Genomic DNA, 26,253 nt, shown 5'->3' on the forward strand with positions numbered 1-26,253 from the left:
AACTGTGGTTATCAACTTTGTGTTTTTAGGGCCAATGTCTGTCCTGAGCTCCACACTCATGTTTCCAAAACCTCCATGATATACTACAGTTATCTAAACTCAAAATCCAATCAGCAACATCCTTACTCAAATCATCCTTTATTGCAAGGTGGCAAAATCCATCACTAAGGCTTGTTAAGTCTACCTCCTAAAGGCTTTCCAAATTCATTTCTTCTACTCTATCTTCAATATGGGCATACCTCATTTTATCGCACTTCACAGGTGCTGTGTTTTTTAGAATTGAAGTCAAGACCCTCCACTAGCAAAAAGATTATGACTTCCTTTATTGCAATACTTGCTTTATTGCGGTGGTCCGGAGCTGAACTCTCAATATTTCCGAGATATGCCTACACTAACTATTGTTCTTTTTCTAAAAAGAAAACGTTATTTATTGATTTTTAGGGGTGGGGGTAGGGAGGGAGGGAGAGACAGGGAGATCAGTTTTGTTGTTCCACTTATTTATGCATTCATTAGTTTTTCTTGTATGTGCCCTGACCAGAGATTGAACCCACAACCTAAGTGTATCAGGATGATGTTCTAACTACTGAGCTACCCAGCCAGGGCTCACTATCGCTCTTTTTTTCTGAGATCCTGTAATGCCCTACCTAGAGTACTGCATTTAGCCCTCTAAACTGTCTCTTGTCCCAGTCACTTCCCTCCTTAAATCACCTTCTATTCTGACAGACTAGACTTTCTAAAACACTATCTGATCCAATCTCCCCTTTACCTATCGATTCATAAATGTTAGAATAAATAAGTGAAAACAATAAATGACCTCTTCCTTTAACAACTACAATAATCACTTTAACTAACATAAGTGTTCTCTAAAACTGGTCTTCCTGCCTTGTGGCTATCAGTCCCCCAATCTATTCTGTATATAGTATATATAATTTTCCTTAAGCTTAGCTCAGTTTATGTCACTTCTTTTCTCTTAAACATTCAGTACCTTCTCCGTATCTATCAGGTAGAGTCCAAATATTTAAGTCTAAATATAAAGCCAGCCCCAATCTGCCTGTATAGCAATCCTGTCAAGTCAGTATTTTATGTACCATTTAAACTAGACTATTTGCCACTTCCTGAACACAATGTGAACTTTCTAGCCTTTCCACATGGAAAACCAACTTCTCCATCTGCCCTGTCCATTTACTAAAGCCAGTCACACATCACTCCATCTAAAGCCATCACTAACAAGAACAGCTAAATGAAACTTCTCTCAGCTTTGGACTCCTTTAATATTGTTTTACCAACTTGAGTCAGTAATCAGAGAGAGAGAGAGAGAGAGAGAGAGAGAGAGAGAGAGAGAGAGAGAGAGAGAGAGAGAGAACCATCACACCCACTACAAGAATATTCCCGAGGATAAACTGAGATCACGATCACATAATATATATCCTGTGCTCCTTCAAAGCATCAAATACTATCTAGTACATCGTGTTTAATAGATGCTTAATGACAAAACTAATGGAAAATTGGTAGTACTCAAAGTATTATAATCCTTATGGCCTTCACTGAGAAAACCCTTAAAAAAATTAAAACTTACGGAATACTTACTTTAATGGGACAGTCAAAAGTTTCATTAAATTCTTCTCCAGAATACAGTCCAAATACTTGCACCTAAAAAGTAAATAGATCCTGTCATTTCACCATGAAGGCAAGAAAGAAGGCTGCTGAATCAGTGAGAACACGCGCTTTCAAAAAATAAAGTAAAACATTTAATAATCTAGGGCTCTTGTGATCTCTATTACATGTCCAATAAAAACAATTCTAATAGGGTGAGAGTACTCCACTGCAATTAAGCTCTTTAAAGCATCTCATGGATGGAGTTCCCTTTACTCACTACACACTTTTTTTATTAAATGATGCCAACTTAAAAAAATAAAACATATATGAATAGGTTATTATTACTCTTTTAAGAACTTCCCATAGGATATCCCTAAAGGAATATTTTTTCTTCCCTTAAACAAAAAAGGAGCTTATTTATTTATTTTCAGAGAGACGGGAAGGGAGGGAGAAAGAGAGGAAGAGAAACAACAATGTGTAGTTGCCTCTTGTGTGCCCCCAACGGGGGACCTGGCCTGCCATCCAGGCATGTGCCCTGACTGGGAATCAAACTGGCGACCCTTCATTCGCAGGCCGGCACTCAATCCACTGAGCCACACCAGCCAGAGCAAGAGCTTCTTTTTCGAGTCATATAAAGATTAGGTGAACCGCACTTCATTTACAATCTTGTGCTGAATATATTAAAAGTGCATAAATGTATAAGTTTCTAATTATCAGTGCCTTCTTTAAAGTTGTTCCAGGCTACTTTATTCATACTTAATCTATTTTCTGAGTTGTTTACTTAAAAACTAAATAATACAAATATTCTAAGGAGTACAAATTATAAATTTACAGCTTCACATACTTTAAGACATGAATACATCCCTGCAACTACAACCCAGACCAAGAAAGAGAGCCCAAAAAGTTTCTTCGTGTACCTTCTCAGTCACAAACTACTATTCTGAAATCAATCATCATAGATAAGATGTGGCAGAGTTTAAGTTATATAAATGAAGCCATAAGCTATTTTACTGGCTTCTTTTGCTCAACATTTTCTTTGTGAGATTTACCTACACTGTTGTATACAGCAGTAGCTGATTTTTTTTCATTGCTGTGTAGCATTTAAATGTAAAAAAATTATGTATCATCCATCTTCCATCAATCATCTGGGTTGTTTCCAGACTGGGGCTATTATGGTAATGAAACAATGAACACTCTTTACAAATCTTTTGGTGCACTTATATACACATTTATATAACTAGGAATGAAATTGCTGAGTCAGAAGTTATGCACCTATTAACAGTTAATAGATAGCTAAACTATTTTACAAAGTGGCTTTGATCAATTTACACTCTCACTAGCAGAGCCTAAGAATTCTAGAAGCCCTCAAACACTTGGAACTATTAGGGCCACTTAGAACTATTTCCCAACACTTGAGATGTGTGTACTGTTTCTCTAGTCTCTAGAAAAGTGGTATTATTTCTTAAGTTCTGTAAGAATTCACTAGCGATGCCATCTGAATCTAATGGCTTCTTTGTGAAAAGTTGCTAATTACAAGTTCAATTTCTTAAATAGATATAAAACTAGTTTAATGTTTGATTGCTTTTTGTTTTAATCTTGGTAAGTTTGAGTGGTTCATTGTTGAAAGTTCAGGGGAAAGTTTACTCATGTTACAATTTTTGAAGACAAATCTATTCATTAAATGCTAAAATCTGTAGGAACCTCCATTCATTTTTGTGACTACTTGTGCCAAGTATGTTATTTGGGTTCCAAGAACAGCGCATGGTGCAATATAACACAGAAGGAGTTTGCCTTTCCCTGAAGTAATCTGTTAGAATGTATTCTTAACATGACAATACATGTATGCCCACAACCACCTTGCTTCTCATTGTTTAAAAGGTGGCAGGCAAGCCACTACTTTTATATAAATGTATAAGCATAAGAGGCAACAGACTTCTTATTAAATGGTGATTAAGAAGTAGGAAAGAAAAGCACTGCATTCAGTTTTACTTTACCCAAGTGAAGTTTAACCTGACTGATCCCCCCAAATCCAAGGAAATTTAGTAAAAGTAAGGGTCATACTATATCATCTGAATCTTAATAGAATAAATCAATAAGTGGTCAACTTACTAAAGTTACTCAGTTGAAACTCATCCTGAACTAAGTTTAAATTCTTCCAACACAAGTTATTTCACTTCTGTACAACAATGTGACAACATGTTCCTATGTCAAATCCTGTATTACTACCACTAACATATCTCTAAATGCTTCCACATGCTTCACCTCAGTGATTCTAAAATCTGACTGCACTGCTCAGTTACTAATGGCTACACTCCACCCTAGACAACTTAAAACTTTCTGGTGGGGTGAACCTATACTTTTAGAGGTCCATGATTGAAAGGAATGGAGCCAGCACTGAAAATCCTGCTCTCCCTCATTTGGTCCTGATGGCAACACTGCTACGTATGAGAGAAAACGCCATTATGCCTTTTCAACAGATGATTCTGCAGAAAAATAAACGACTTGCCTAAGGTCATCAAAAGAAAGAAAAATATTTCAAGCTCTATTTTTCTATATACTGTCATTATTATGTAAGATAGTCTAAAATTTGCAAATAAGAATGCATCTTTCTATATAAAGTGTAAGAAAAGTTAAACAGGAAAAAAGCATTCAAAAATAGCAAATGTTGGCCAAACTAAAGTGAAGATGAATATTAGACTTTGAATTACAAAACACTGTTACACAGGCTGAAAAATGAAGCATACTATTAATTCAACAGGATAAATTTCCTTCTGTCTAAAACAAGGTAAAAGTGATTTTAAGAATAAAAGTTAAGTGATGTTCATTGCAGGGAAAAGTATTTCAGATGTAACAAATGATGTATAAGCCTGTTGAAAAAGACTGAGTATTAGAATAGTGAATCTAATGGTGAAAATTAAATTATAAGTTGCCAGGGATAAATATCCCTTTAAAAATTATAAATTCATGTTGAAGAAAAGAGAACAAATCAAAGAAGTTCTTAGCAAATAGGATGACACTCACCACTACCCGTAAGAACTAGTTAGAAGCAAAACTTCTACTGTCACACCCAGAGCAGGGCTAGAGGAGTGTTCCCTGAAGGCAACAAAACAAGACTAGAGCTCTTAGGTCAGTGTCTATTTTTATGTTTAACTAAACAATATTTTCCTTAACTGTCCTTATCTTCTCCTTCAGTATAAATATATATATATATACATATATATATATAAAACTTCATAAGACAGATCTCAGAAACATTATCAGTACAAGTGGTTCTCAACCTTCCTAATGCCGCGACCCTTTAATACAGTTCCTCATGTTGTGGTGACCCCCAACCATAACTAAAGCATAGTGATTAATCACAAAAATAATATGTAATTATATATGTGTTTTCTAATGGTCTTAGGCAACCCCTGTGAAAGGATTGTTCGACCCCCAAAGGGGTCACGACCCACAGGTTGAGAACCGCTGTCTTAGATGTTTTACTTTTTCACTTATGCAACAGTCCGAACTAATTGCTTGATCAGTTAATTACTAAAACTAATAAAATCCAAAATAATTCTCATACATTTCCTCTCTCTTTCTTTACTTAGTCATTTTTTTCAGTGAATATTGTACTCATCTGTGAAAAGATTCCATTGAATGACAGCCTAGAGAGCTTTCAGGAAGACCACATTTGAGAATCATATAAAGGTTAAAATAGAGGATTCTTTTGAAAATGGTATCCCCTATAGCAACCCTAAAAACCTCTTTCAAGTTGTCACCAAAATATCTAATGAAGAAAAACAGAAAATTCAGAACTGACTTATAGTCAGACTACTGCAAAGTCCTACCTAGAGGATTTCTCATTAACTACAAAACCATAGAGACATACAAGAATAACCATAGGAGGTATGTGATATCTGTTTTACTGCCTGAAGTAAAGAAGAGCTATCCTTATGAAACAATAAGAAAGGTATGTATCCTTCTCCACTTCAGCACGGAGTTCTATGTATTTGCCAACCACAGAATAGACCATCTGACATAGAGTGACTGTGAGTGAAGTGGCAAGAGAGTCAGAAGAAACTGCCCTCTGGTACTTCCCTTGTAACAGTCTCTCTCAATCCCCAGCTTCACAATGTAAGGGACAAAGAAACTGGTGACTCTCAAACCAGTAGGAAATAATTTAGCAGCAAAGGACAAATGTAATCTTGAATCAGGGAGTCTCTGAGCCAGAATCAACAGTATTAGCACACTTACAAGTCAGGCAGGTGTATTCCATAGCTCAGCACAAATGCCTCTGAGATCAAAGGGGGGAGATATTCTTCACCAAACACAGGGAAATGGGAAAGTGTAGCTAGACAGCCCAGCAAACAAGTTAGGGAAACATCAAGGGAGAGCTGGAGACAGACTTATAGTTAATTTAGTTAATTGTGTTAGATTGTAACTCCGGAGTATCCAGCATAGAAAAACAGAGGAGGGGGGAGGGGAAGAGGGGGGTTTTTACTCGTGTTAGGATAAAACCAGCCTGTTCCATTTGTCTGCACTCACCTTTGACTTGGTTGCACCCGGACCTGCAAACCCATGAATAAACAACTGCCTCGGTTACTGCTGAAGTCCTGTGTCCTGGTGGTTTTATTGTGAGTGTTTCTCACACCAATGATAACAGGTCAACAATCAGAACAAGGAAGAACATGTAAAATGTCATATATAAGAGGAGAGATTGCTTATTTTCATATTCTCCACCCAGGTAGACCAGAGAGCAGAGAGAGATGATAAAGAGGCTCCCACTTCGCTCTGGGGCAGCCGCCTTAACTGATTACCTTTGGTCAGAGGAAACTGAGCTCATTAACAGAGACCCTGTGTGGAGCTAAGAAGTGATTCTACAACACCCAAAATTATAACATGCATGATCAAGAGCAGTCAGACATGAATCTCTTTGCTAACCGAGTTTTCGAAAGAGTTCTTCTCATTCTGAAATGAATAAACAAGCAACAAAAACACATACAAGGGTTATAAAAAGAATACTGCAGAACAAAATTCCAATGACTTTGAGGGAGAAAACCATACTTTTAAAATGTTTTAATAGTAACCAGGAAAGAAAGAAAAACTAGAAAACTCTTTGGTAACTTGAATAAGACTTCCATGAATCTGGCACCGAAAGACAGAATGATGTCATTGATGGTGATGATAATGACAAGGATGACAAGAGCTAATAATTATTACATGTTTCTTCTACTCTAGGTACTTTCCCAAGCAATTTATATATATTAACTCATTTATTCCTCCTGAAAATCAGTAAGGTAGGTACTGGCTGGGGATCCCAAGGGATATGCTGATGGACTTAGCCCATTCCCAGAGGAAATGCTGATGGACCTAGCCCGATATGTTAACTAACCTGGTGGGGGGTAGGGAAAGCAATGAGATGTAAATGACCTACTGAATATGTTCATAAGCAAACTCACCCTCACCAAAATGTGCAGTTGGCAAGTATAAAAAAGGCACCTGTAGAAGTGTGGGTGGGACGCCTGTGGGCCCACGAGGAGAACCGGGAATCCCCATTCCCCATTCCTTGTTCCCCATTCCCCTTGAGTCAGTCTGGGAGTTGCCTCTCCCCTCCATCCCCTTCCCCTTTTTCCCTCAATAAATCTATTGCCTGCTCAAAAAAAAAAAAAAAAAAAAATCTCCATTTTATAGAGCTGGAAATAAACTGAGGGACAGAGAGATATGAATAACTTAGTTGGCATCACTCAGCTAAAACATAGTGGCAGGTAATTTCACTCTTAACCATGACACCATACTGTCTGACATTCTTAGACATGTAAGAAGTTGTAATTTTAAAAATTAAATATATAGCAGGCTGATATAAAGATAGAGCTGGGAGAGATAGATTTTGGGAATATGAAAAATGCAAAATGGAATAAAATTCTACTCCACAAAGTAAAGTTGACACTGGAAGAAAAGTAAATCAGCAAAGGGAACAAACAAGTAGAATTCTCCCTGACTGCAAAAGAACGGAGAGGATAAAAATAATGAGAAAGCAAAGCACAAATATGGTGGGAGGAGATGTATGCTACACAGTATGACCAATTCTCTTCCAACCTATATATTTTAGGAAAGAGAGGAAGAGTGAATAGTGCTTATTCATTCACCCTCTTACTTTGAAAAGTTTAGGTACAATAATGTGGGCAGGGAAGAGGCCAGACTGCAATGGGTTAAGATATGAATGGTGAGCTCTCTAAGCTGAGAGCTCACCATACACCTGGCACCTTGAGACATTCCCATGCAGGAAACCCACTATGCCCACTGCCCAGCTGAGGAAGCAGAAGCACTGGGAGGGCAAACATTATGCCCAATAAGGTATAGAAGATTGGGACTGCCACACAGGCAGGTGGGATACAGAGCTCTGCTCTTAGCCTCTGTACAACACTGCCTCCAGCATAAGTGTTATTGAGTTTCTTTGAAGAAATGAAAACAAATGGAACCGAAGCAATAATCAAAATCAGAACGGAAGTAAACTTTCCTGAAATGAAACAATATTTTAGAATATGAATCAAAAGAACTTACTGCGTTCCAGACAAAATTAATGAAAGCAAACCTGAACAAGACATAATTTAGCAAGCCACATTACAAGGGCCGTTTATTGTCATTGTTGTTACTACTGTTATTAGTCTGAGCTCCAAGGCAGGACAAGAAAAAAATTATAAAGGTTTTGAGAAAGAACAAAAATAGGCCTCAGACAAGTCTACAAAAATGAAAGTCATACAAAAGGAAAAACATCTCCAAAATTTTGAGAGAAAATATTTCAAAACAGAACTCTATACTAAATTGCTTCGAGTATATGCATGAAGGTAATATTCATATTATATAAGAAATTAAATAATAAACCTTGTATCTACTTATCAGAAAGTTACCTAAAAATGTATGCCAGTAAACTAAAACCACACACACACGCACACACGTGCATACACACTCTCTCATTCTCTCAATATATATGTGTTAACATATCTCAAAATTTAGACCTCAAGCACAAAGAAGCCAGGGAATAAAGATAGAAATGAGCACCAGCTGAATAAACACAGTGCATTCTAAACAACTGTTAGAATTACAACTTTAAAGCTAAATACAAATATCAAAGGTTATCTTTGAAACAGAACATAAATAATTATTATCTAGGAGTCCTAATACACTAAAGAGAAAAAAAAAATCACAGTCCTTTAAAGATGCATTCATCTAGATATCTACAGTTTATCTATATAATAATCTTCAATTTTATCATCACTAACCACTTTATCAGATCACTCTCTACTAGCTACTGAATTTTCACAATACCCACTAACCCATGGTAAAGGCTAGCTTACATAAAAATATTCACTGAAATACTTACTTTCAATTCTACCTTTACTAATAAAATATATAAGAAAAGCATTTTAAAAATGTATCATGGGTCTACACCAAAATACAGCAGTTATAAATTTAACTAAAACAGAAAAACAGAGGTGTTTGCCAAGAAGTGTACCCCATAAGACATCTGAGAGTCATCTCATTATTCACCAGAAATAGTAGTTCAAATACCCACTTTGCTACATCATATAATAATTCTTCAACATTTAAAGCTCTGAACATTTCTAGAAGAATTAGCTTAGTAAAAATTTTTTTCAATTAAAAAAATGAATACTTTCTTTCAATAAATTAGTTCAATTAAATTGATAACAGAGCCCAGAAGGAAGAACTCACTGTTAAGAAAACAAAATAAAGATTATCTTTTTTAGAATTATATAAATACAAGAATGTTTCAACAGTTTGGATAATTCTCAATTTCTGCATATACCAACTCCTCCCACAATCTCTCTTTGACAGTCCGGTTCATCTCAGAATTTCAGAAGGTACTGTAAAATCTGACAGTGCTTTTTGAAAAGCACAAGTGTTCCAATTACTATTTCGAAAGACTCTTTAAGAAAGGTTAGGCTTAGATACATAAAATGCATTCTTGTATGTCAAGAAGACTTCATTTTTCTTTTGTTAACAGATTAAATGGGTATATATCTTTTATACTGAGTATATTATTTTTAATTTACTCATCCTAATGGTACATTAAATTTATATCACATAAAAAATTAGATTAGAAAATCTGTTCTCTTCAGTCAGGAATAGGTAAGGTTCTAGAATGATTCTTAATGCGCTCTCTTCTTAAACTGTTATATTAGAGAAGTATCTTAAATACACTGTGCATTAGAATTTTATCATTGCAAACCAACATTAGAAAAGACTTCCATCGACTGAAAAACAAAAAAGACATTCTTGTAAGTGGAAAATCAATCACCACAACCACTAAATGTCACAGCTCAACATCAGCAAGAAGCACTGATAACTGTTAGTTATACACTGCACAAATGATGTATGTCCTCGATCGAGGAAGTGGGTGCCAGCCAGGTTTTTAGAAAACTGTACATACATTGATTTTACATTTAATGTGACCATTGTAAGACACTTTATTCTTCTGATAAACTATGATTGCTTATCAAAAGATTCTATAATTCAAGAGAAACATTCATAACTTGTGTGAAAATGAAAACCACCAGCCCACAGAAATCATGCCCACAAAATCCAATTTTGTGGATTTATGGCAGAAAGGCATTAAACTACCAGAACTGCAGACTAGTCACTGAAGTCTAAATGGCACAGCAGTAATGATTGAGGTGACATGTTCCCCTGCTGCAGCTGCTAATCAGCTTAATACTGGTTATATTATTGACAGTCTTATAATTACTTTTCCTAAGGCACATTTGTGAAAAATATATTTTAATTTAATTAAGAGCTATTGGAAGCAAGTCCATACCCAAAAAGAATAAGCAAGTGTCTCCTAATGCAGGTATACAGTAAACAGAGTGCTCTTCTGAACACCTGGACTTGGGTAACATCCCAGTATTCAGTGCAAGAAGAATGTTCTCAAGGTGACCACATCAGCACCATACCTTGCCATCCTCTGAACACACGCCCATGTGTTCTCCACTTTCATCCAGGCTAATCTGATTTATCTTCACAGGACTCTATTAAAAAATAAAACATGTAAAACTTTAGGAAAATATATATCAATAATCAAATACCTTAACCCTTTGTAAAATTAAGTGATATAAGTTGTCTATTAATTTATATGTGCATGAACTCAAGACATATTTTGTCTTTGCAAATGAAAATGGTAAAATAAAACTTTGTTCCCATACATGTAACATGCTTGGAAACCTAAGATTTCCCCAAACTGTCTATTTCATACAACTGAAGTCCCTAAAATGTTATCTTTTTTACATATTGTATGCCTTTTTTATTTGTTCTGTTCTATTCACTCCATGTTCCTAAAATTCCGTCCCAACCAAATCCATTAAAAGGACAAAACAAAAACCAAAATAAAAATCATCACATAAAGAAAAATTTTAGTTGTTTTACTTTGGTTCACTAGCCAATCTATTTGTACTTCTCTTATACATTATACTAAATCAAATTTAATTTATACTTTATGCTTAGTACTTTCTAGAGGAAACCCACAGGTTCTAGTTGATATTAACTAACTGTTGTTATTCCCCATTCTTTTGAGTAATCTCAAATTTAAAAATCTGTGAAGATATGAATTAGGATTTCTATTTTGTATGCATTTTTCCAAGTACAATATAAATACATAAATGTACTTCAAAATTTTTTCACAGCTTTCCAGTTCTCTATGTAACCAACTGTATATTTATCAAAATATTAATGCAAGTGAATATTCTAATACAAGTAAAAAAAATCAGTAAATGTCGACAATAAAAAATGACAAGCTCTTCTTCTTTTTTTACTTCTTAAATAATGGCAATTCTCCACTATCTTACCTAAAACACGACAAGAACAAACTAACCCTGAAAAGTAAGCCTTAACTGACTGCAACATGAGCTTGCAAATTAGTTTTTTAAAAATATCTAACCCCAGCCCTGGCCAGTGTGGCTTAGTTGGTTAGAGTTCTGTCCCATAAACCAAAAGGTTGTTAGTTTGATTCCTGGTCAAGGCACATGTCTGGGTTGCAGGTTCAGGCCCCAGTCAGGGTGTGTATATGAGGTAACCAATGATGTTTCTCTCCCTCTCTTTCTCTCCCTCCATTCCCATCTCAAAAGTCAATAAGCATGTGCTCAGGTGAGGATTAAAAATATATATATAACTTCAGCCCTGACTGGCGTGGCTCAGTTGGTTGGAGCATCATCCTGTGCACCTAAAGTTTGCGGGTTTAAGTGGTGGAGGTGTATATGGAAAGCTGCTGAATGATGTTTCTCTTTCACATCCGTGTTTCTCTCTCTCTCTCTCTCTCTCTCTCTCTCTCTCTCTCTCTCTCTCTCTCTCTCTCTCTCTCTCTCTCTCTCTCTCTCTCTGTCTCTCTCCCTCCCTCCCTCCCTCTCTCGCTCTTTCTAGTGTTTCTCTCTCTCTCTCTCTCTCTCTCTCTCTCTCTCTCTCTCTCTCTCTCCCTCCCTCCCTCCCTCTCTCGCTCTTTCTAAAGTCAATAAATACATTCTTGGATGAGGATTTAAAAAAAAAAAAACGTTCCTAGGATGTTAGAAGAGGAAAGGACCTTGAAAACAGATATCTGATCCACTTTACAAGAGAATAAACTAAAGCCCATGGATAAGAATCACAACAGAAAAACAACAGAGCCAGGGCTCTGACCTTGAGAGCAGTGAAGAGGCATCCTACAAGAGACCCTTGTGATGGGCAGGGAGGAAACACAAAAGCTGAAACCAGCGTGTCTGCACTTCTGGCTAAGTCCGAATGCTCAGCTTCTACAGTCTTCTTTGGATAAGTGCTTTCCACAATAAATATCTTCTATTAACAGTTTCCTCATCCTGGTCTTTTGTTCACCAAATGACACTTTAATACTTATTTTATTCTTGGCATATATAAACCCCACATAACTTTGATGGTTATAATTGGCATTTGATTATAATCTACCTCAAGTCAGGTTTCCTGTCTTGTTCAATACAGTGCTATCTGCATATGAGTATCTATACAGAAAGTTAAATTAGTTAAAATTAAACATAATTAAGAATGTATTTAGTCAGTTGCACTAACACATGCCAAGTGCTCAACAGACACATAGGACTAGAGCCACTGTATTAAAAAGCAGTCACCACAGAAGTTTTTCATCACTGCACAAAGTTCTATTACATAGTACAGTTCCAGGCCTATGAAACTCAGCCCCAGAGCTGAATGTAATCCTTCTTCACAAGGCCCTTCTACACCACAACTTACATTCAGAAGTACATTTTCTTCTCACAGACACTTCAAAATTTACATAATTTGTTCTTGGACTTGGACTTTTAAAAAACTCATGGAGCCTGTACAAATAGTCTCTGAATCACAATGTGTCATTTCCAAAGCCCTGACAGACACATTAGCAGATCCTCACAACCTCAGGGGAAAGCTGTCAGTGCAGATAGATGGTTACCTCTGATTCAAAACAAGGAAAATGAGGCCTCAAGAGTTATGTGAACTGTCTAGAACCACAGTGACTACTACAGTGCCCAAGCCACCAGGTGGTACTCTATGTACAAAGAAACAAACTTTTTAGTACAATGTGTTTCTTTCTGCCAACATATAAGCAATACTAGGGGTGAGGGTGGGGGGAGAATTATACCTACAAGGTATTAGAATCCTCTTTCCCTCACATCTGTTAGCCACAGACTTTTTTTAAATACTTTTCTGCCAAAGATCAATATGCATTGATTTATTTCCCTCACTACTAATAAATATTTTTCTTAAGTCTTTTTGGCCAATTAATTTACCCTTCTGCACACTGCTTGTTCACCTCTCTTAATTATTTTTTCTATTACATGTTTGCTGTTTTCTTGTCAATTTCCTTTTTACTTTTAGGATGAGGTCTTGGTACAATCCCTCAAACAGACATTGTATATGTAGTCTGCTATATATTTTTGCAAGATGGTTATTGCTTTATTTCTAATATTTAAGTCTTAAATACTTACAAGATTCATTTTTATTTTCTTCTAAATGGATATCTAGTTGGGGTTAGCCCCATTTATTAAATAATCCATCCTTCTCATTCAAAGAGAACTATGTTTATTATATAATAAATATTTACATACACTGAAATACCTTCTGAGTTTCCAATTGTAGTCTCTTTGTCCACTGCTATATCAATTCAACATTGATTTAACTGAATAGTATGTATATAGTATGTTCTGATATTTGGTAGTGGCAAGACCTGGTCATAATTCTTCATACCTTCCTTGGATTTTTTAAGAGAATGTTAATTCTTCCATGTAAATCTTAAGATGAAATGTCCCCATGTTACTAAACATAATGGTCATTATTCAATCCTAGCTTACTTTTCCTAATAGGAACATGTAGCACTGCTGACAGTTCTCTCCTTTTTGTTTCCAGATTACCATCCTTATTTTTCTTTTAAATTTCTAGTTGCTCCTTCTCTGTCTCTGGGTAGATATTCCTGACCTCTTGATCTCTATATTTCATGGTTAGGTCCTTCCACCTCTTCTCTTTTATATATACACTGACTCCCTTGGTATTCCCTTTCAGGCCATGAAATGACTCCTAAATTTCTGTCTCCAGACTGGACCTCTCCTTATTTCACACCAATATACAGAACTGCCTTTTTTATATACATACTTGGACGCCTAATAGACATCTCAATTAAAACATATCCGAAAGCAAGATCCTGATATTACCTCAGAAAAGAGCCCTTCTTGATGTCATCCCCAACTCAGTTAAGGGCTATACATTCTTCTAGATGCTCAGGGCAAAAAACCTCAGAGCTATTCTGACTCTTTTCTTTCACACTCTATATCCACCTGTCACAAATTCCTATCATCTCTCCAAACAAAATTTATCCAGACTTTGACCACTTTTCCTCACCCCTATTGCCACCATCACTCTTCTCTGAATTATCATAGCGGTCTCCTAACTAGTGGATCTACTTTGCTCTAACTGTCCCAGAAGTCTGTTCTCAACAAACAGGCAGAGCGATATTATTAACAAGTTGATAGATGTCATTCCTTTGCTTAAAACCCTGTAATGGCCTCCCATCTCAAGACAAAACCTTAAGTTCTTACTATAACCTGATAGTCCTAAATGATCTCACTACAACCTCCCTCCAACTTCTGATCTCATCCACTATCTGCCTTCCTCTGCCTCCTCCAGCCACAATGCCCTTCTTGCCGTTTCTCACGCCGCAGAGCCTTTGCATTTGTTTGCCAGTATCTGGAAGCTTTTCTCCCAGCTCTCCACTGGTAGTCCTCTTCCTACTAACACTCTTTGGCCATATGATCTAGAATTTCAAGATTTCAGTCAAACTTTTTAAAACTCCTTCACTGCTCTATTTTTTTCCTCCTTAGCATTTACCACTATCTTATTTATTTTTGTATTTTACTAACTTATGTCAGTAAACTATTATTTGCTACTTATGTATTTTACTTATTTACTGTCAATCTAACTAGAATATTAACTTCAGGAGATAGTTCAAAGAATAAAAAATTCCAATCATACACAAATTCTTCCAGAGAACAGATTAAAAAGGAAATGTTCCTCAACTCATGTTACCAGGCCTGTATAACCTTATCATAACAAAACTCAACAAAGATGTTATAAGTAAATCTCATTCATGAACAGAAACAGAAAAATCCTAAAATATTAATGAAGTCAGCATATATAGAAAAGCCATTTTATTCCAGAAATACAAGGCTGATATAATATAGGGAAATAAGTCAATATATTATAATTTTCTGCATTCATAAAATAAATGAGAAATATGGAAAGATCACCTCAATAGACACAAAAAGTGTTGATGAAACCTAACACCCATTCATAGTAAAAACTCTTAGCATACTAGGAGAAAAATTGCTTAATCTCACTTAATGGTGAAATGTTGAGAGTGTTCCCTTTGATATACTTACAATATTGATTCTTCTAATCTATAAACATACAAGTATTTCTTCATTTATTCAGGCCTTCTTTAGTGTCTTAAAATAAAGTCTTATACTTTCCCCATTAGAGGCCTTGCACTTTGTTTTTTTCTGTGAATAGCAATGATAATGAGCAGCTTTTTCTCATTTCTGGTATGTATGATCCAATTTATACAACATACAAAAAGAGACAAAACTACAGTATAGTGTACAGTGGGACCCTCAAGGGAACTGTAAGCAGAAGGGTCACATGGTCTACTCTTAACATGGTGGTAGTTACATGATTGTTTGCTTTATAACTGTTTCCCTGCACATTTTATCTACTTTTTAAAGTTACATTTCACAATAAAAATAAGCATTAAAAATTTTTAAGTAAAATAAAAAAAACTTGCCCATGAAAATGTCTGGGGTCAAGAACTTCAATGGGTTATTTCTTAGATTATGTTTTTTCCCATGACTGTCAGCTACTCAAATGCTCTAATTTTATTATGGTCATTTATTTATATTTTCCCAGAATACAGTAATTTCAATTTCTTAATAATAAAATTTTTTTATTTTACTTTTTTGTTCATTTAATATTTTAATAACTAATTATATTAATACTAACTAGCAAAACTACTATCAATACTAAGTTAATATTTACTATATGATTATTAGGCATCAGGCTTTCTTCTAAGAGATTTATACATATCATATAATTTAATCCTCACAACAATTCTATGAGGTAGGTACCATTAAGTTTTCAATTTCATATTTAAAAATTACATAGCAGTATCTTACAGGTATTCAAATATTTTATTCCCTTTTTTTCTTTGATTACCTTTATCAAGTGTTTATCAGTTGTAGAGGCCTTTTTATTGAAGACTTCCATCAATCAATTTGCCATGCTTTTTAGTGTTTTTATCTATTTCTATTCCTAATCAATATTAATTTTCCCTTTAAGTCTTAGGACAGTATTGTTGACCTTATTCTTCCTCACATTAATATATGTATTGCTTGTTAATATAATTGCTTATTTGTTAATCATAAAATAATAGTGTTTTACATTTTCCTTTGAGTATACCATTGGCCATAAACCAGAGACCAGAAAATAATGTGAATGCAAAAACCATTTCCTCTTTGAGAAAGTAACATTTTATTTTGTTTTATTTCATTTCTAAGGATGGTGATAGTGTTGTTTCTTTATCTAGTTATTAATAAACTCTAGTGTCACTACAATAACATTCAGAGAATGTGGTTTGTATATCTATTTTTAGAAATTCACTGATTTCTCTTTGAAGCCTAAGCTCTTATCCTTTCCTATTCTCTATTTGACCTTGAAATAAATATACTTTAATCATGTTATTTGTATTATTTAATTTCTATGTGTCACTTTTTCTTCATGATCTCTCAAAAACTGATAGAAACATGTTTCAAAATCTTCTCACTATTATAGTAAGTTGTCCTTTTCTCCTTGAATGTCAAATAAACTTCAGCTGGATATTAGAGGACCTATAATTTGGCACATCAAAGAGTATATATTTTCCCTTTAACTTGTAAATGTGATCAATATAATATACCCTTTGCTAGTTAAGGCTCTTTGCCTTAAACTCTTTTCTCACACTTTTATTTTCAACATGTTTAGTTTTGTTTGGCTTTTTATAGTATATTTTTGCACACATCTTTTTTACTTCCATCATCTTGTGAGATACATGTCCTTCAAAACTGAGGCAATTTTTCTTTTAGTAACAAGCCATCTGGTCTATTTAGTGTTATCTTGGTTGCTACATTATTTTATACTTTTTAAAATAATGTTTTCCATTTTCATTATTATCTTTTGCTATATTACTCTACTTGTTTTCTCTTGTCTATCTAGGAAGATTTTAGATGTTCATTCTATCTTTATCTTATTAATGATTATCTTTAAATTATTATAAGTTATAGTTGAATTATGTCTTCCGCCAAAATCAATAGAATCGTATCAACTGACTTACTTAGAAGATGTCTTATTTAGCACATATTCATTTACTACCTCCTTCCTTACCTATTTTAAAGTGAGAGTACCAATACTTTGTATTTCTTGGGCCACTTCGAATAGAATTGAAGAGAAAAGCTAGCTAATGTATCAGTAAAAACTGCAATCCCAAACAATTAGTTGTAGGCCTGAATCCAGTGACAAAGATTGTTTCACTATTGGGGTGTCCATAATTTTAAAGTTGATTCACTAGATTATTAGAGATTAGGGATATTTACCGCTTGTCATGTACATTGTAAACAACTTTGAAGTTTACTGTACATTTTTAATTTTTTTTAGTTTCTAAAGAAATCTGGATCTTTTATTCATAAATAAACAGCATACTGACAAAAGAAATTGCACAAATTATAGATAAATGAGAACAAAAGTCAACCTCTATAATAACAAATACATGAAAACTAAAACAGATATTTTGTTTATGGAATCAGAAAAGATTTTTTAAGTACCTAGTTTGGGCAAGGAAGTACAAAAAGAGATATTCCTTTTACACTGACAGTGGGAATTCAAATTTGGAAAGAATTTCCAGAGTATCATTAGCAAATCAAATCAAGGTTCTTTAAAATATACATTGCCTATTATACCCAAGGAAAAGATTATTTTACAAAGATGCTTTTCACAGCGGGTTTCTTTTGTAAGACACTGAGAGAAGGAAATTATCTTATTTTCTAAGAGCAAGGAATTTAAATGATAATTAAAAGCATAAACACAAAATAAAATAGGTTGGGTTTTTTTTTTTTGTTTGTTTGTTTTTAAGTTTTACATAGAAAAGGATTTGGCCTGGCCCAAACAGAGATCTAGCCTTTGCCCTTGGCTTCTGGGAGATAATCTGTCACACCAGCATACATATCTTCATTAAAGTCAGGGGCTTGTCACACCTGATACTGGGCTGGCCATGCCAGAAAGACCAAGCCTGTGATTTAGGATCAAGTCTTTGGGTCACAGTTTGATGTCAACCTGAAAGCTGACATGAACCATATGGACAAACCATCAATCAATTATGCCTATATAAGAAAGCCCCAATAAAAACCTGGAACCCTGAGGCAAGCTTCCAGGCACACATCTATGCCAGGAAGGTAAAATGTCCTGAATACCATGGAAGTGTCACTTTTAGAACCAGACCAGGCTATGCCCTATGCATCCCCTCCTCTGGCTGAGTTTTGACGTGTATCCTTTCCCTGAAAATAAGCCATAATCATGAATATAGGTGTGGGCAAAAGTAGGTAAATTACTAGTCATCATTATCCAAAAGATAAATTGTAAGTAAGGACAGGAAATAATAACACTAATAATAAGACAAGTAATACAAATAAATAATAATAAATAAATAAATAATACAAGAACAAACTGTGTTTCACGTACTCACACTGTAAATCTACTTTTGCCCATCCCTAGCTTCCAGTGAGTTCCATGAGTCCTTTTGCTAATCATCAAATATGAGGGCAGATTTGGGAACCCCTGAAACCTTCAGTTGGTGTCAGAAGTTCTTAGTGGGCTTGGCAGCTCTAAGTATAATCCAGTGTTTATAAATACTACTATATTTACAGGTATTTATATATAATACGTGTGACTAGAAGTACATACTCCAAAATATCGGCATTAGTTATATCTAGGTGCTGAGATATTATTGTTTAGGTGGTCCGTTTTTATGTTTGTTACTTTTCTAAAACAAACATCTATTCTGTAATCAAAAGATAAATATTTTTAAAATAATCATGTAGCAAATTCATCTATCCAGAAAAAAAGAAACCAAAATTAATCTTGATTAATCTTGATAATAGTTACATAGCATTTAATAAAGCACAAATAAATAACTGGATTTCAATATTACAGCTGTCAATGATATAAAATCATTCCTCTCAGAAATAGGAATAAATGTCTTACATATATATCTGTTATTTCTATATACTAGAAATAATAACAACAATAGAAAAAGAAACAGGAAAAGAGAAAGTATAAGAAAAAACTAGATTGCAAGATTTTGTCTTTCTTCACCACTGATTTTTTTCAAATGGCTTGCCTTATACATATAATTTAGGGATGTATTTGTAAAAATACTGGAGTTACTGGAGTAGATGTAGGTAAGGTTAAGGGACCAAAGGGAAAAAGACCAGAGGGCGAAAATGGCCTCAGCTGTATTTTCCATTAGCTACAGTTTTATTTCTAATGGAAACATGTTTGGAATTCTGGACAATATAAGTGAGTTTGTTCAAAAATCAATAATGTCAAGCTGACATTATTGAACATTTAAAAATGTTTCCTTAATGGAACAAAAAAAGAAGCCCAAGAAAGCAGGAGGGGGCAAGGACTTCCATATACCATCTAAATCCAAGTCCACTACAGGTGGTCTTCTCAAGTTCTTAAACTTAAAGAAAAAGAAAAATTACCAACATGTATTCCTTATGTGATAATCAATTACCTAATGTAAAATGCTTGAAATAAGTACTCTTAGTATGGATTATGTCAGCTCTTCAATTAGGAATAAATTCACGGTCATTTCAAAAGCTGCTTTTAATGGTGTTCTTTGTGGCAACTTCTTTTCCCCAGACATGCCTCATCATCTCACCTTAAGCTATCGGTCCCCCAACAGTGAAATGAAAAAAATCAATCTGCTAATGTATAAATTTGTAAGGCTCCTCTGACTAACTAACAAATGGATAATTGATTCCTTCACAAATATTGCATCTCCATAGACACAGGGTGGAATGAATAAGAAACAGAATATGAAATTTCATTTTGCTTTTCTCAGAGATCCACTTAGCAATCCGAACACCACATGGCTGCCCATGCAACTCGGTGGTCTTCAGTCACAGTTAGCAAACAAGCTGCACTTACATCACATGTGTGAAAGCAAACATCTATTCTTTATACTTGGGAAGAGTTCATTTTACTACTTCTTTTCCTCTTCCCTGTTGATATACCGAGGTAAGCAAGACCTCCATCACGATTTAAGAAGTCTCTGAAAAATACACCTGTGTGTTTTCTACAAATCTGCAAACCATTTTTCTCACTGACTTATTCTATGACCAGAAAGACTGAACTTTTAACTATAAATTCTCCAATCTTCTCATCTGCTCTAAGATTTCGTATCTAGGTTCGCACAAAATCTTTCTTTAAATTAAGGTGGAATAAATTTATCAACAGACAATCTTGAAGTTGGAGAACTTTTGTTAAGCTTTCTTGAAAGTCTCAAGATATGGGTTTGGTTAAAAAAAAAAAAAAAGGAAAAGATGTAAAGCCTCCAGTTTCATGTTCCCGCAGCCTCATATCCCTGTCACTCCTGAACTGGTTGTTGCCCAGCTACTCTCCCTGGGGCTGAAATAAAGGGAACTCTTTCAGCCTTACTTTTTTTGGTTGGAATCGTTTTTAATATTTAAATACAAAAGTGAGTATGGACATATTTTTCTCTCTTAGACAGGCCTAACAGCCAAAATGTGCAGAGGAAGTAAGCGCTCCTGCTCTGTCCTCCACAGGCTCCATCCTGTGGTGTAAACTGCTGCCAGCTCTCCCTCTTTTCCAGTATACACAGAAATTCACAGTGGCTGCTTTTACACTACAGCTGTAATGCATTTTGTATTTCACATAGTGTGCATATCAAAACAAAACAGTCAGGGGTACCTCCTTCACAATGGCCCCCACAAAGAGATACTGAGATCTTCAGGAGTCAAATTGGCGAAAGATGTGGGATGGCCAGAGCTGGAGTAACCATCTGCACTGCTGCGCTCTGGTTATCAGAGTGAGGAGAGAATTAATAAGTCAGGAGAGCTTGGAGGGCACAGTTGCAAGTAGAAAGTCGCTCCATGAGACAATGTGGGGAAAATCCTCCAAACCAGATTTAGATAAGTCAGTGTGTCAAAGTTAAAAAACAAAAACAAACAAACAAACAAAAAAAAACAGCACTTCAAACACTACTGAATTTTCAAATTTCTCCCACAAAGACAGGTCAACTATAGGAGCAGAGTAACAATTTAGGTCTTTCCAGGAAGTGGAGGTAGAGCCCTTGGCCTTCCTCCTCACAGCCCTGTGTTAGGCCCTAGAAGTATCTGTCACTACTGCAGTTGCTGCTGTTTCTCCATTTGCACAGGTTTTCCAGGGCAGCCTTGTGGATTGGGACAGCTTCCTTCAAGATCCTGGTTCTTCCTGTTGTCTTTGAGGCTAAGAAGTTGCAAATCAGCCTGACTTTAACTCAGCCACTGTGACAACTGACCCTGCTGATCACTGCTTTCTTCCAACCTTCTCTTCCCTCAACAGGGACAATCACATTCTCTTTCATTGAACTTACCACAATGGGCTATATAAACACTGCTGAAAAAAAAAAAGAATAAAAAAATATGGACCCTTTTTGTTATTTATGGTCCTGTAACAGAAGCTAAATACATCATTCTTACCTGGTGCAGAAGAAAGAAAAAGAAAAAAAGCAAAACACTTTAAGTGTCAAGTGAATATACGTAACAAACACTAAGGGAAGAAAAAAAAATCCTACAAGAAAAGATGAAGGACATATTCCTCGTCTGACTTCAAAGCAATATTAAATTCTGGGTACATAATAAATGTTAAATTAAATAGATGAAAATTTAAAACCCTTCAACAATGACAACAAAAGATGGAAGCAATGATAATAAATATATAATGAAAAACTAGTTCAGAATTAATATAATGCAAAAGTCAACAGAAATTTTAAAATGACGCAGACAAAAGTTAAGAGGCAGTAAATTTCAGTTACCATCAGTAAAACCAAATATTGTATTGATTACCAGGAAGCTATGTTGCTGGCTTTCACTTTAAAGTGAGAATACATAATGACCTTCACTTAACAGTAGAGCTATGCAATGTTTGCACACCGGGGACAGATCATAAACATCCACTCCTCTGCAAAGAATCCTAACTTACTCTTTACTGGATGGGATACCCTTCTTGTGTGTTCCAACATCACACTTTAGCAGAGCATACCCATTTCAGAACAATAAGTCACTCTGCCATCTGCCTCTGGCACTTAACTTGAGTTCCTAGAGAGCAGAAATCTACTTTAAACCCAGCAGTTGGCACAGAGGATGAAGCTGCCAAAAAAAGAGGAACCCTAGTCTTTCTGACCCAGAAAACAAGTAAAACAAATAAACAAATAAAGCTCTGTAAAAAGATAACTAATTAAAAATATATATAAAAACAGAACAAAATTTGTTAAAATGTTATTTTCCTAAAAATGAATAAAGTTTGAAAGAATAGTAAAGCCTCAAACTACCTTCAATGAAAAGATTTAACTTCTAACATGCCCCTCCTCTTTTGGGACCCAAGGTTTTAAGTACTCACTATAAGGCATGAATAACTGAAGAGTTGATTATCTACATATGGCAATAATTTAACAAAAGCTGGTGTTTCTGCAGATGAAGGAAAATGTTTTATCGGTAGCAATTCATTCCAACCTGAGAAATAATTAGGAAATTCAAAAGATTCAAAGTCATTTACTTTCCACTCTGACTAAACAGAGGGGGTAGTGGTGAAATGTGGCATAGCTGCATGTAAGTTACACTTAAAATTTTATATGATAATGTGGCTGAAATATACTTTATTCCACAATCAACTATGGATCATCTATTACAAATTTATACTTTAAAAGAACATCTCTTTTCACAGAAAAAAAAATCCTAAAATTCATATGGAACTACAAAAGACTCTGAATAGCCAAAGCAATCTTGAGACAGAAAAAGCTGGAAGCATCAAACTCCCTGATTTCAGACTATATTACAAAGCTATAGTAAGCAAAACAGTATGGTACTGACATAAAAACAGACACGCAAACCAATGGAACAGACAAAAGCTGAGAAATAAAACCAAGCTTATATGGCCAAGTATATTTGACAAGGGGCTCAAAAATATTCAATGGGGAAAGGGCAGTCTTCTTAATAAAGGGTAGGAAAACTGGACATTCACATATCAAATAATGAAAATTGGACCCCTATCTTACACCACTCAAAAAAATTTACTCAAAATGGATAAAGAATTTATCTTGGCAATAATTTTTTGCATATGACACCAAAAGCACAAGCAATAAAACCAAAAATTAACAAGTGAGACTACATCAAACTCAAAGCTTCTGAAAAAAAAAATCAACAAAATGAAAAAGTAGCCTAAAGAATGAAAAAAGTATTTGCAAATCATGTATTTGATAAAAGATTAATTTCTAAAATATATATGGAATTCATACGACTCAATATAATTCCCTGGGAGATTGGTTCCAGGACCCTTGCCAATACCAAAATTCATGGACACTTAAGTCCCTTGCATAAAATGATTAATAGTCGTTGCATTTAACCTATGTATATCCTCCCATATACTTTAAATCATCTCTATATTACTTAAAATACCTACTACAATATAAATGTATATAACTAGTTGTTATACCATATTGTTGAGGAAATGATGACAAAAAAAGTTTATATAAGTTCAGACACAACCACTGTAGGCCTAAGTATATAGTACACATCAGTGACAACATAACTTTGTTTTTTCAAATATTTCCATCCATGGTTGATTGAATCCATAGATATGAAACCCAAGAATACAGAGGGCAGACTGTAGCTAGAAAACAAACAATCTGATTTAAAAATGGGCAGAAGACTTAAATAGACAGTTGTCCAAAGAAGACATACAAATGGCCAACAAGTACATGAAAAGGTGCTCAACATCATTAGTCATAGGAAAATGCAAGTCAAACCACAATGAGCTTCACCTCACACCTGTTAAATTGGCTATAATTAAAAAGATAAAAGATAATGAATGCTAACAAACATGGAGAAAATGAACCCTGGTGCATTGTTGGTGAGAATGTAAATTAGTATAGCCACTGTGAAAAATAATGGAAATTCCTTAAAAAGTTAAAAATAAAACTAATTATGATTCCGCAAACTCATTTCTGAATATATCTTCAAAAGAAATGAAATCAGGATTTCAAAGAGATACCTGCATTCCTATACTCATTGTAACATTATTCACAATAGCCAAGACATGGAAATAGCTTAAGTGTTGACAGATGAATGGATAAAGAAAATGTGGTGTATGTACTTATGACAACACATATCTTGAAGGCATTATGCTAAGTGAAATAAGTCAGACAGAAAAAGACAAATACTGTATAATCTCTTTTCTATATAGAATCTAAAAATATTCAACTCATAGAAACATAGTAAAATGGTGGTTGCAGGGGCTGTGAGTGGGTAAATGGGGAGATTTGATCAAAGCATACAAATCTTCAGTTATAAGATATACAGCATGGTGACTGTAGTTAATAATACCGTACAGTATACGTGAAAGTTGCTGTAGGAGTAGAGCTTTAAAGTTCTCACCATAACAATAACAACATCAAAATGGTAATTATGTGAGGTAAAGAATGTGCTTAACTAATCTTATTGTGGTAAACATTTTGAAGTACACACTTGTATAACTTAAACTTATATAACATTATATGTCAATAGTTTGAAAAACAAAATAAAATCACATACTGTAAAAAAAGGTAGTAACCTATTTAAAGCTAATTTCTAAGTGAAAAGCACTTATATGAATAACTGATTTATTAGTTAAAATATTGTGCATACCAATATTGTTACTTTAATAACATTAAACAGTACATGTCTTATTTGAGGTGATGCCTGTAATACCTCCAATATAGGAGCTCAAAAATATTCCCCAAATATCACTATCTATTGAACTACAGATGAGTCTTCTCACAATGATTTCAAAGTAGCTGTAGTGCTTCAAGTACCTTATAGTTCATCATAGCTTTCCCTTGGTGCTGCAAAATTAATGTGAATAAATATGAAATTACTTTTAAAGTACAGAGTACACTGACTACATGTATCTCCAGATAGCCTTAATAAGTATTATATAACTTCCACAAGAAGAATACAGTTTAAGAGGAAAAAATAAATTTAAGTATTTCTAATTAGCCAATTTAAACTTCCACTCTGATGATCAAAAAATAAAATTCCCCTATAAATAGAAAAGGAATGTCCTTGATTTAAACTCTAATATCTTGGAAATAATCTAAAAGAAAGAAAAATTATTTAGGAATGAGAAGAATGAAAAAAAGTTTTGAGAAGAGTCACCTTGTTTGGAAAGAAAAGAATTTTGTCCATTCATTGTGTCATCACTGTGCTAAGTTAACACTTGGGTTTAAATTTTCTGCATTTATAAGCAAGTTTATGTATCAGTCTTTGCTATTCATTAAAACATTCCTAAATATCTTTTTCTTTTAACTTTAAAAAATATCCTCTAACAAGAGTTTTTAACCCACTCACTCCTCCATAAGAGCACACTAGGTATGATTTAGATGCTATAAACTTACAAGAACCATTTGCAACCTCATCTGACCCCTCAAATCCCAGGCTGCAGTCCCTGCCTCCTGCCCGAGACCCACAGCCCCTCTGCACTGGTTACTGGTGAAAGGCTCAGACATTCATCCACTGCTGCGCACTGCCAGCACAGTACAACCTCAGCAGAGGCAGGGGCAGAGAACAGCCTTACAGCCTGCAGAAGGCTTATTAGAAAGATGTTCATTTTCTAAATCCTAACAACCTATAAAAACACAGAGAGGATTTGAAAGGGATTGCCTCCTAAAAAGCTGGCATACTGCTGATTCCTAGAGCTGTTTTCCTTTCGTTAAACTTCATCTTCTGCCTGTGGCTGCCATATCCCCACAGGCAATGGTAGGAGGCTGGCTGCACA

General features: G+C 34.8%; 1 protein-coding gene across 2 annotated transcripts in view; it reads right to left on the reverse strand.

Moving 5' to 3' along the window:
* The window catches only part of VPS41 (VPS41 subunit of HOPS complex), a 233,952-nt gene that overhangs the window by 124,273 nt on the left and 83,426 nt on the right, over positions 1 to 26,253 (reverse strand). For both annotated transcript variants that reach the window (XM_090287373.1, XM_090287372.1), the window contains exons 5-6: positions 10,548 to 10,622; positions 1,588 to 1,650 (exon numbers count right to left, since the gene is read on the reverse strand). In XM_090287373.1, the coding sequence (XP_090143499.1) occupies positions 1,588 to 1,650; positions 10,548 to 10,622 (138 nt within the window). The remainder of the gene's footprint in view (positions 1 to 1,587; positions 1,651 to 10,547; positions 10,623 to 26,253) is intronic.

Source organism: Furipterus horrens, unplaced genomic scaffold, assembly GCF_987537825.1.
Source record: "Furipterus horrens unplaced genomic scaffold, mFurHor1.1.pri manual_scaffold_9, whole genome shotgun sequence".
Taxonomy (NCBI): Eukaryota; Metazoa; Chordata; class Mammalia; order Chiroptera; family Furipteridae; genus Furipterus; species Furipterus horrens.